At 39.8% G+C, this 12,076-nt stretch overlaps 1 protein-coding gene across 2 annotated transcripts in view; it reads right to left on the bottom strand.

Annotated features, from left to right (window-relative positions):
• The window catches only part of GSPT1 (G1 to S phase transition 1), a 34,583-nt gene that overhangs the window by 10,300 nt on the left and 12,207 nt on the right, over positions 1-12,076 (bottom strand). For both annotated transcript variants that reach the window (XM_059154126.1, XM_059154125.1), the window contains exons 2-11: positions 10,593-10,637; positions 10,431-10,472; positions 9,451-9,678; positions 8,423-8,456; positions 4,898-4,975; positions 4,061-4,241; positions 3,284-3,438; positions 2,949-3,089; positions 1,492-1,585; positions 578-658 (exon numbers count right to left, since the gene is read on the bottom strand). In XM_059154126.1, the coding sequence (XP_059010109.1) occupies positions 578-658; positions 1,492-1,585; positions 2,949-3,089; positions 3,284-3,438; positions 4,061-4,241; positions 4,898-4,975; positions 8,423-8,456; positions 9,451-9,678; positions 10,431-10,452 (1,014 nt within the window). In that variant the 5' untranslated portion in view covers positions 10,453-10,472; positions 10,593-10,637. The remainder of the gene's footprint in view (positions 1-577; positions 659-1,491; positions 1,586-2,948; positions 3,090-3,283; positions 3,439-4,060; positions 4,242-4,897; positions 4,976-8,422; positions 8,457-9,450; positions 9,679-10,430; positions 10,473-10,592; positions 10,638-12,076) is intronic.

Genomic DNA, 12,076 nt, shown 5'->3' with positions numbered 1-12,076 from the left:
CCGGCTGAGTGTCTGACTTTGGCTCTGGTCCCACTTTCAGGGTCCTGGGATCCAGCCCCACATCACACTCCCCTCTCCGTGGGGAGTCCGTTGGTCTCTCTCCCTCCGCCCCTCTCCCACACCTGTGTTTTCTTTCCCTCTCTCAAATGGATAAATAAAATCTTTATAAAAACTTTTTTTAAGAATTAAAAAAAGAAAAAGAAAGCAAATTATATCATGATTAAACTTGAGTTTTCATCCTGGGCTCACTTTGCTAATCCAATATGTTAACAGAAACAAGTCACTTAACCACTCCAGAGCTCTACTTGCATCTGGTGAAGAATGAAGGTAAGACTCTCTTGAGGATACATCTTTTAGCTCTAACGTGGTACTAATACTGGCTCTTCCCCATTTGTTACTGGATAACACAGCTCCTTATCTTCTGTACTAAACTGTGTACTTAATATTAATAAAACATAATCCTAGACTTTACGTTTTTTTTTTTTAATGGAAAGCACTACATTTTTCAAAAGTTATAACTCTTTGCTAATATTTTTAAGAGAACATCTAAATGAAAAAGAGCATTACTAATTCTCACCTTGTTTGGCATCATCACAAGCTGCTGGCCTTTACAAATAGATCCTGATTCCAGCTTTCCCAGGACCACAGTGCCCATATCCTGTTTAAAAGTGAAAAAAAAAAAAAGTTAAAGACTTTTATTACTACTCTACAACAGTTCAACAACCCCAAGTGAAATCTTATGGAGCTTACTCAGAAAATCTTTAGCTCAACTGTCAGAATGGTTAGAATTAATCCTAAACACAGGATAGGTAAAAAATATATTATGTCATTAGTATAAGCAATTTTAGTACTAATAAGGATGCCTAAGATCTTTAAAAAAAAAAAAAAAGCAGCACAGTACCAGAAACAGCATAAAATCTTACATGAAGATCTCAATTATTTAAATTCGAGTTCTCTCAAAAATTTCTGAGCCTGCTTCCTCATGTATAAAATTGGAAAAATACTTGTTTAAGAAATTTAGCATGGAGCTAATGAAATAATCAATTCTTTGAGGAAGTCAAAGTATTACATACTGATAAAAGTTTTTAAAAAAACAAGTTGAAAATCCAGTTCAAAATAATAGTTTATTTTTCTAAAGACTAATAGCCAGTGTCGGTGAGGCTACGGTAAAAGCCACACTCACACACTGCTGGTGGTATTTTGGATGGCTATCGGTCAACATCCATCAATGACTATGCAAATCCTTTCAGTCCGGCAGCTTTAGTTGTTTGACTTTCTCTCTAAAAAAATGCCCACTGGCTCACTGGGATAACAGCTTGAGTAACTAGGCCAGCTGATGAAATGATGATCCATCCACAGCACTAAATAACATAAGGCTATTAAGAGAGAGACATCCACGCTATGTTGTCAATTATTAGGATTGTTTCTCAAAACACAAATCAATGACCCCTCCCATAATTTCCCTCCCAATCTCTTGAACATTCTGGGTACCTTGTACTTATCCACAATTGGCAGCCTGATTGGTCCATCAACTGATCTATTGAAGTTTGGCAAATTATCCAGGTAAGGAATAAACGGTAATCCACTGAGAACATAACAATATCCATTAAAGAGTATCAACATGAGTATCATAATTTTAAGACTGTAATTTTAGATGAAAAACACAGCTATAATACATTCTTTCCATCCACATACTCTTCTCATCCGACCCCATTTATTATCTGGTTCCTCCCTTTCATTCCTCAGAAAACAAAAATGTAACAAAACAGCCCCACAGATAAAAAAACCTTTATAGCAAATGGCCTATATCTGGAAATAAAGTGACTACATTCTTTTTAAGGAGAGACAGTGAGCAGAGGAAGAGGGCCAGAGGGAGAGAAAATATCTCAAGCAGACCCCAAGCTGAGCAAGCAGCCCGACGGGTCTTCTGACCCTGAAATCATGACCTGAGCTGAAAGCCAAAGTTGGGACACTTAATCGACTGAGTCACCCAAGTACCCCTGAAATGACTACAATCTATTGCTTAATTCTTATGGACTTTTCCAGCTCTCAAATCAGGGATCTATAAAAATAATTTCCCATTTAAAACTACAGTGCATGGGGACGCCTGGGTGGCTCAGTTGGTTAAGCAGCTGCCTTCGGCTCAGGTCATGATCCCAGCGTCCTGGGATCGAGTCCCACGTCGGGCTCCTTGCTCAGCGGGGAGCCTGCTTCTCCCTCTGCCTCTGCCTGCCATTCTGTCTGCCTGTGCTCTCTCTCTCCCCCTCTCTCTGATAAATAAATAAAATCTTAAAAAAAAAAAAAAAAAAAAAAAAACTACAGTGCATGAACTGGGAGGCTTACTATTGCCAAGAGAGCAACGGTCCTCAAATTCATTTACGGATTCAGTACAATCCCCATTAAAATCCCAGCTGCCTTTTGGCACAAAGTGACAGGCTGATCCTAATGTCCATACAGAAATTCAAGGGACCCAGAATAGCCGAAATAGTCTTGGGAAAAAAACAACAACAAATTTAAAGACTCACACTTCCTAATTTGAAAACTTGAAAAGCTCTAGTAAGCAAGACTTTACCTAACAACAACAACAAAAAAAGCTTTTTTAAGATACTCTTTCAAAATGAAACACACATCTAAACATAAGAACTAAGACTTTAATAACCTTAGAAGAAACATATGGCTAAGTCTTCATGACTGAATTAGGCGAGTTTTTCCTAGGTTTGACACCAAAAGTGCAACCAACAGAACAAAAAATAAACTGGACTTCATAAAAATTAAAACCTGTTGCGCCTCAAAGGATACCATCAAGAAGTGAAAATACAGTAACAAAAAGACAACCCAATTAAAAAATAAGCAAAGGTGATGCTATTTTTAAAGCCACAGTTACTTACATCGTTTTCTGAAATAACTTGAAAAGACAAAGTTTTTCCACAAGAGAAAAGGTTACTTACGTGTACCAAGGACAAAAGTCTGACTGCTCTTTAAGATTTGCTCCCGTCAGTCCTGAGCATGGCATGAAGTGAATGTCCTTTTTGGGATTGAAGCCAACTTTTTTCAAAAATGGCACTAGTTTCTCTTTACATTCTTCATATCTGTAAGTATTTATAAATAACTCAATCATAATATAAAGCAAGTGGACTCTAGGCTCATTATTAAACAACTTCAGGTTTTAGAAAAACCCGAGGGGGCAAAAAAGCACAGGGTAGCAAAACCACCCTTTACTCCGTTCCCACGCCTGCAAACACTAGTCCGTCGGCCAAAGAGCTAGTCCGACGGCAAAGCTCACCTCTCGTTGCTCCAATTTACCGTTGGATCATCCATCTTATTAATAAGCACAATCAAGTGCTTCACACCCGCCGTCTTTGCCAACATTGCGTGTTCTCTCGTCTGTCCGCCTTTCTCAAATCCAGTTTCAAACTCTCCTTTCCGAGCAGAGATGACCTATTCCAAGAAATACAGTTTATTCCTACATACTCAGTCAGGTATACCCCCTGGGCAGTGAAACAGCTTTCCTTTCAGTTGTCAGAAGCTTTTTGCAAGGAAATACCAGTACATGAGCTATAACCTGCGTGCTTTTGAATGTCACAATGTCTAATTGGCTTCAGATTTCGGTAAATGTTTCTTCTGATCCCCCATCTTCCAAAATCTATGTTGCAGTTCAAACAAGTATGTGATTCAGTGCTGGTACAGTAACAAAACAAACAAAAACCACCCCGTGAAACAACTGAGGCCTTAAGAAAACAGATCATTTCTTACTCAGTTCTGCACACATGGCACACACGGTATGTACAAAGTGGACCCAGCCTGGCATTTAGTGGGTACTAAACTCTGACACAGTTGACACAGTCATAGGTAACAGCAATGGCAGAGAAAAGATGAAACACGTTTTCCGAAGGGAATCCAATTACGAAGATCTCTTGAGCAGATGAGTGAGCCGAAAATGAAATTTGTCACTGTGTCTTACAGCACACTCCAACCTCCACTTCAGCTTTGGGAGGATAAACTCAAGCACTGAGCGGGGCTGCTCACAAATGTGCAGGTGAACCGGCAAGGTCATACTTACCAGTACGGCCAAATCAGCTTGAGAAGCACCACCTATCATATTCGGGACAAAACTCTTGTGGCCAGGGGCATCCAGAATTGTGAAATGTTTCTTTTCTGTTTCAAAATAGGCACGGCCCACTTCTACTGTTTTACCCTTGTCTCGTTCTTCCTGATTTGTATCTAAGGCCCAAGACAGATACCTGAAATAATTTGAAAATAAGGTTAACATTGCTAAAAACGTAAGGTTTTAAGATATTCCCCTAGCACTAAAGGCGTAATGATGACATCCAGCCTTGTGTTCGGCATACACTTAAAATCATCAACAGGACAGGGGTGCCTGGCTGGTTTAGTCAGTGGGGCACACATCTCTTGATCTTGGGTTGTGAGTTTGAGCCCCACAGAGATTACTTAAGAATAAAAAAGCCGTTTTTTTTTTTTTTTAAATCACAAACAAGACTAGACTGAAATGAAAATCAAGAGAATGAAACTTCTATTACTGTGATTCAAACACCTGGGAGCTTTTACAAATATCCAGTCAATTACTGGGTATCCCCTGATTTTTCAAAGTTCATGTGATGCCACTTCCCTTTTATAAAAGCCCTGTCAGAAAAAATTTGAAAATTAAAAAAAATTAAATAAATACCTATATTAGTACCTGTTTTTGCTAACTGAAAGATGCAAGTTGTGAGGTCAGCAGGAGCTGATCTACTCTGTAGTATAGGGGAAAGGAAACCTCTCCTCTGTTATGACACCACTTCAGACCTCACACACTTAGATAACTAAGTAGACGACAACAGCATTAAGCAGGCAGTCCTTCCCTAACTGTAATTTATAGTGCCGTAAATGTCTACTATACCAAGTTTCTCTGTTCTTCTCTTTAGCTTCTCTTTCATATTTCTCAAGTGTCCTTTTGTCAACCATTCCAGTCAAATACCTGGAAACAAAGAAAAAAGAAGTAAACAGTTACAAATTATTCAGAGAAGTCAAGAAGCCCTTCAGGGGATTTCAACTCCAGAACACAGCTATTTTAAAATAAATAACCACTGATGGATGCTGAAATCGAAGAAAGTATCACAGGGGAAGATATTTACATGGTCTCAAATTCTCTCCTCCCAGATAAAGGGGAACAATAGTAACTTTAGTGCGGAGAATCCTGGCAGACAACACGTTTGCCAAGCAATCCTGGCTAAGAGCACCAGAAGTAGAGAACACACTGAGAACTGACGGGAGGCACCCCTGACAGGACGCTCTGGGAAGCGCACAACATGGCCCGTGTGATAGTCCCGCCCGACTGTACAACCTCAATCTAACCGTGAAAAGGCTCAGTCGAACCCACACTGAACAGCACCGTCAACAGCGCCCTCCGGACTAATGACAGTTGTGAGTTGGGGAAGAGGAGACTCGATGCAGTGTCGTAAGCCGGAGGGGACTGAGACAGAACGACTGAAATGTAACGGTGAATCCTGGAAGCCAAAATTGACACTCATAGAGAAACTGGTGGAATTCTAGTGTAAGAGCCACAGATTAGTTAATAGCACTGAACCAATGTTATCCTAGTTTTGAGGGCTGTACTATGGCTATTTAATGTGTTAACGCTAGAGGGAAGGCTGAATGAAAGGTATATGGGAACTCTGTACTGGCTTTGTAACCTTTCGGTAAGTCTAAAATTATTTCAGAATAAACTTTTTTTCTTTTTTTTTTTTTTTAAGATTTATTTATTTATTTATTTGACAGAGAGAGAGAGAGAGAGAGAGAGAGAGAGAGAGAGATCACAAGTAGGCAGAGAGGCAGGCAGAGAGAGAGGAAGGGGAGCAGGCTCCCCTTGAGCAGAGAGCCCGATGCGGGACTCGATCCCAGGACCCTGAGATCATGACCTGAGCCGAAGGCAGCGGCTTAACCCACTGAGCCACCCAGGCGCCCCCAGAATAAACTTTTTTTAAATCTTTCTGAAGATTTTATTTATTTGCCAGAGAAGAGAAAGAGAGCACAAGCAGGGGGAGCAGCAGCCAGAGTAGGCAGAGGGAGAAGCAGACTCCCTGCTGAGCAGGAAGCCCCATGTGGGGCTCCATCCCAGGACCCTGGGATCATGACCTGTGGCAAAGGCAGACACTTTACTAACTGAACCACCTAGGCATCCCAGAATAAACATTTTTTAAAAATTTATTTTAGAGAGAGAGTGCAGTGCGATTGGGGTTGGGGGGTGGGGTGAAGAGAAGCAGACTCCTTGATGAGTGCAGAGCCCCACACGGGGCTCGATTTCACGACCCTGAGATCATGACCTGAGCCAGAACCAAGAGTCGGACACTCAACTGACTGACTCCCCCAGGCACCCCAGAATAAAAACTTTTTTAAGGGGCAAATATAAATATATATAAAAGAAGTGTTGTCTAGGTAATTAAATCTTATTAATACATTTCAGAATTTAATATTTTAAAAAAACTATTCAAAATAGTAATTGTAAAACAATTCCTTAGAAATACTGAACTGCTTCCCTTGACTCAATCCAAACCAAAGCCTTCCTGTTCAAGCTTTCATCTCTGTGGGTTCTCTGCAGAGTCATCGACAGTGCACGTTCTTAACCAGATGAGCACAGAATCCTAGTGAAATGCCCATGAAAATTACAGCCTGTAAGGAAAACATATACATTCTCCTAATACACAAAATCAAATGGGTCCAACACTTCCATTCACAGAGCCTTAGTTAAGGATCCTTACTTAGTAACTTAAAGGTGTGTTGTTGAATTTTCAGAAATAACTGGGAAGATCACCAACTAAGATTACAAGGCAAGACAATGAAGATATGCCCTCTAGATCCTCTGATGATACAGTTTAAAGAAACAGATCTAATACAGCAAGGATTAAAATTGTAAAACCTTAAAAAAAAAAATCTCTATCTCCAATGTGGGGGACTTGAACTCACAACCCTGAGACCAAGAGTCTCAAGTTCTACAAAATGAGCTAGCCAGGGGTACTGAAATTATAAGACCTGCTAATTAAAAAAAATTTTCTTCAATGCTAGAATCCACTGCTGAAGATCAACCAGGGTGTTTTCATACTCGGACAGCTTCTGTATGTAATAAAAAGTTAAGATAACAAATTATCTTAGCATGCTAGCTAGACTACCGGTCTTTGATTAATCCACCTAGGATTTAAAGAGTTGATGAGGGGCACCTGGTGGCTCAGTAGGTTAAAGCCTCTGCCTTTCGGCTCAGGTCATGATCCCGGGGTCCTGGGATCGAGTCCCGCATTGGGCTCTCTGCTCAGCAGGGGGCCTGCTTCCTTCTCTCTCTCTCTCTGCCTGCCTCTCTGCCTACTTGTGATCTCTGTCAAATAAATAAATAAAATCTTTAATAAATAAATAAAGAGTTCATGAATAAGGAATAAGCCCCCCCCCACGACCAGATTCATGTGCTGGTTTTCATTATTCCTAAGAAAATTATATTTAAAGCAAATTATGATTTCCTATAACCTGGGGTTCTATATTAGCTTTTATTTTCCTTTAAGAAAAAAAATTTTTTTTTTAATTTGAAAAGAGACACAGTGAGAGAGGGGGAGTGGGAGAGGGAGAAGCAGGCTTCCCACTGAGCAGAGAGCTCGATGTAGGGATTTGATCTCAGAATCCTGGGATCATGACCTGAGCCACCCAGGCGCCCCTATATTAGCTTTAATTTTTTAAAAATCTAAAATACAGCCTTCGTAAATATACTTAATGTTCCAGAAGAGTCTGACAGCGATAATAAAAGAATTTTAGGGAATACCTAAAATCTATCAAAAAATACTAGCAATTATCACACTGCAAAAATTCCTTCTTAACATCACCTTTCTTTTCTTTCTTTTTTTTTTTAAAGATTTTATTTATTTATTTGAGAGAGACAGTGAGAGAGAGCATGAGTGAGGAGAAGGTCAGAGGGAGAAGCAGACTCCCCATGCAGCTGGGAGCCCAATGCAGGACTCGATCCCGGGACTCCGGGATCATGACCTGAGCCGAAGGCAGTCGTCCAACCAACTGAGCCACCCAGGCGTCCCTTAACATCACCTTTCCTTACAGTTTAAGGTCTTTATAGCATTTTCTGGAGACCTGTTTTATCTCCGTTGTAGGACTGTATGTTTACAATGCCCAAAATTCATTCAATCAAGTTAACTCTATTATTTGACAAAAAATACAGACTTGGGGCGCCTGGGTGGCTCAGTGGGTTAAGCCACTGCCTTCGGCTCAGGTCATGATCTCGGGGTCCTGGGATCGAGTCCCACATCGGGCTCTCTGCTCGGCAGGGAGCCTGCTTCCCTCTCTCTCTCTCTCTGCCTGCCTCTCCGACTACTTGTGATTTCTCTCTGTCAAATAAATAAATAAAATCTTAAAAAAAAAAAAAATACAGACTTACATTATTTGTCCTCCAATGGTTGACTTGCCAGCATCTAAAAGGAACAACAATATCAATAATGTGCAAACTACAGGCATAAAGGAAAAACAAAACAAAACAACCCCCCCCCAAGAACCCTGCTATGTGCACTATTACCAATTAGCACATATAATTACATAATTTCAGTTGTAAAAGAAGCTGCCAAGACCTCTTGCACCCAACAATGACTTATACTGATAGAACTACTTTACTGATAAGCAGACTTTTTCAACAGACTGCTCTTTGACCTTCAGCTCAAAGCACAGCAGCAAAAGAATATAAATTACCCAAGGGGAATCTCAGGGGAGAGCAAAAGTAGCCAAAGGGCTGTGAACTACATTTAGGTAGTCTGCCTTTCACTAATATTAGCAAATACAGATGTTCCTTTACAAATTTCAAAGGAGTTCTTGCTACTAAAAAAGTAGTATGGTGTAGCATTATATCCAGGAGAAAGCAGAGACTAAGGGAAACAAAAAAGGACACATGATTCTGTGTTCCCTTCTCATGATTCTGGGCCTAAGTCAGATGGTCAGACAACATCTGAGCAAATTAAATAGGGTTTTGTTTTGTGCTAAACCGGTTATCTGACAAACATCCAGAAGTCACTCCAAATTATTTTCTTCATCACACAAAATTAAAACTAGGTTAGATGAAGCTCATAAAATTAACACATTAACTGAAGTTCACACAGAACAACAGGCCCGTTTTCTAGGATATTAATTACCAGATGTCATAATATGATTAGCCACCATTGGGGGGGGTCTACAAACCATTGTGCATCCCATACAAATATACTGAAGCTTATTTTCTTCCAGCTTCCATGCCATTACACAATTATTTATTTGTCCAACAAAAGCGCTGGCGATATTTTGTCAGCTAAAAAAATCTAGCGAGTTAAAAAATCAAAACATTTCACATTAATTCTGTTCAGTTCCAATAAACATCTCCAGGTAGCTGTTCGATGTAGCTAACGACAGGTCATTGCTTCATTGCAGAGGAGTGCAACTTACCTACGTGTCCGATGAATACCACATTTACGTGTTCTTTTTTAGGAGCCCCAGGGGGTGCGACCACAGATTTAGGTTTTGGTATTTCCTCTTCCTCCTCCATCATTTCTTGGGTGCCCTCCTCTGGGGGTCTTCCATCTCCCAAGGAACCACCCCCTAACTCTGCTTCACTTATTTCTTCTTTGTGCTCCCATGATTCTTCCGGGGACATTTCTGTCTCCCCATTTTCTACTGAAATAAGACATTTAACTTAGTATTCTGAAAAAGACTTACAATCTGTACTGTAAAACACAGATGCCTTTAAACAACAAATAGAACTTTGCATATTTAGCTCTATTTCCTAACATCTAGTGAAACATAAGCAGGAAAATCTCTTTCACAACAGAAAAGGATCACAGCTTTCAAGTCAGCCCCACTGCTGACATCAGAGCTGACTCAGAGACTCTGAGAGACTGCTATTTTAACAAAGCTTCATTTCCATAAGGACAAACTGGAAACAGGAGATGTCCCGTTCCTAAGGGCCCAGGGATTCCAGTGTCAGGATGTCCTGACAAAGAAAACAGGAAAAGTTTAAAATCGGAACGTGCGACTTATAATACCTTTGCTTTTCCCTCTGCAAGTCATTTGGTATCAACTTTATCAATGACTTGGGGAATCCGACACCCTTTAGAGTAACAAGGTTGCAAAAAGGAAGGAAAATTTTCACAAAGGACATGGAATAAGCACAAGTCCTTCAACTGCCTTTACTGCTCTTCCACTCAGCTTTCCCATCTGCGGTCACTCGGAGTTATCACTCAGGGTATCGCTCGGGGTATCACGGCAGTGCTCACGGCCACCCAGTCCTGCTTTCTAAATCCCAACAGCAAAGACTCAAAGTCAGTTTTAAATGCAGGCATTACAATAAACCACGACACTTACATTTGCACCTTACATCCTGAAAGGGTTTCATATTACTGTATTAATATGGTCAGAAATTTTCTTACCAACAGGTTCTGAAAGTTCCATGCTAACAGCTGAATTTGAACCTAGACAAGAAATTGAGATATAATATGTATTTACAAAACAATTATCCAGGCTTCACACACTATAGACAACTTAATGTTTTCTCAATTAGACATTCAAAGGGTCGTATCATAAGAAATTACCTTCACACAATAATGACTGTTCCTCCTGAGAAGGTTCCACAGGTGCTGTTTAATAGAAATAAGTTCAATTAAAAATTAAGTCCTATACATCCATTTTCATCTATCTTTTAAAATACAGTAAAAATAAAATTTCAGTAACGCAACAAAAACCTCAATAATGCAGACCAATAGCAACTAACTCAGGTGTTCACATCAGAAGTCTCTGTTTAAAAATTCTTTTTAAACATTGATGACTATAGCCGATTTTACATTTTCAGTAACTGAAATGTATTTATAAAGGTATGCTGCTTCTCTTAATTTGCTTCATAAAACTTTTCCAAGGCATTATAAAAGTAATCTGCAGCCCAATGCAGATCAAATTACTAAGTTCTGCTCAACAAATACACATTATGACTTCTCTAAATTCTCTCTTGGTAGCTCTAGCCCAAGAAGGCTATGATTAGCTCTTTTTAAGATCCCATAATCACACATTATTACTAAGATCCTTGAATAAATTCTACTGGATGCCAACAAAATAAAAAGGACATTCACATGAAGTCCTTGAAATGCAAAGGATCCTTTACAACATGTCAGAAATGATGATTACAATGAAACCAGTTTTGCCCTGTGTTAGAATTCTAAGCTCAAGCAACAACCCGGTTTCCACAGAACTATTTTTCCATGCAAATCTACTTATGACATCCCTGGAAGAGAGGAATGAGAAACATATACTGATTAATTTACAAATTTATAAATTTTTAAAAATATCTGATAAACCTAAATGATATTCCAATATGAAAGTGCCCTTGCTTCAAACAAAACAAAACAAAAAACTCCAAGATGCAAAAGGTATCAAAGAATCTGAAGTCACCTGAACCCTGCACACCAAATAATAAATAATGAATTCATAAACTGCAAAGCCTGTATTTAAAATCTCTGCACGGAAACACCTGTAAGTCTAGACAGTTTGGGGCCCACTCTTCAACAAGGTGAAGTGTTGAAGGAAGCGATTTCCTGTTCCTGAAAGGTAAAGGGCGACCAAGTTCTTCCAAAAGAAGTGACATGCTGAGTGTCACTTGGAAAGGTCCCTGTAGAGTGGAAAGAGATAACTAGAGAGGGGGGAAAAATACCACTGGCAGAAAGACCAACATCACCACTACAGGCAAGCACGCCCCACGAACCTGTGACTGGTCCCACCAGCGAGGAGGGGCTGCGTGCAAAGATAACTGAGGCCTCATCTGGCAGGAGGAGGAAGTGAAAGGTCTAAGCTGACCCCAGTCTACAGGATTTGAATATAAACAGAAACTTTAAAAAAAAATCATTTGAACAAGGTCTGGGAGGAAACAGGAATTATATTTCAGATGTAACAGAAGTTACCTTTTTTTAGTTTTCCCATTTCAAAGAAAAGTTTATGGGTAGGGGAAGGAAAAATTGCTCAATTTTCAGAGAAAGCCAATCTGTGCTAAGTAAATCAAGTTCATATGCCTCCCTCGGGCTGGAGGGGG

Source organism: Mustela lutreola, chromosome 17 (genome assembly GCF_030435805.1).
Source record: "Mustela lutreola isolate mMusLut2 chromosome 17, mMusLut2.pri, whole genome shotgun sequence".
Lineage (NCBI taxonomy): Eukaryota > Metazoa > Chordata > Mammalia > Carnivora > Mustelidae > Mustela > Mustela lutreola.
This window is presented reverse-complemented; position numbering and strand designations above follow the sequence as displayed.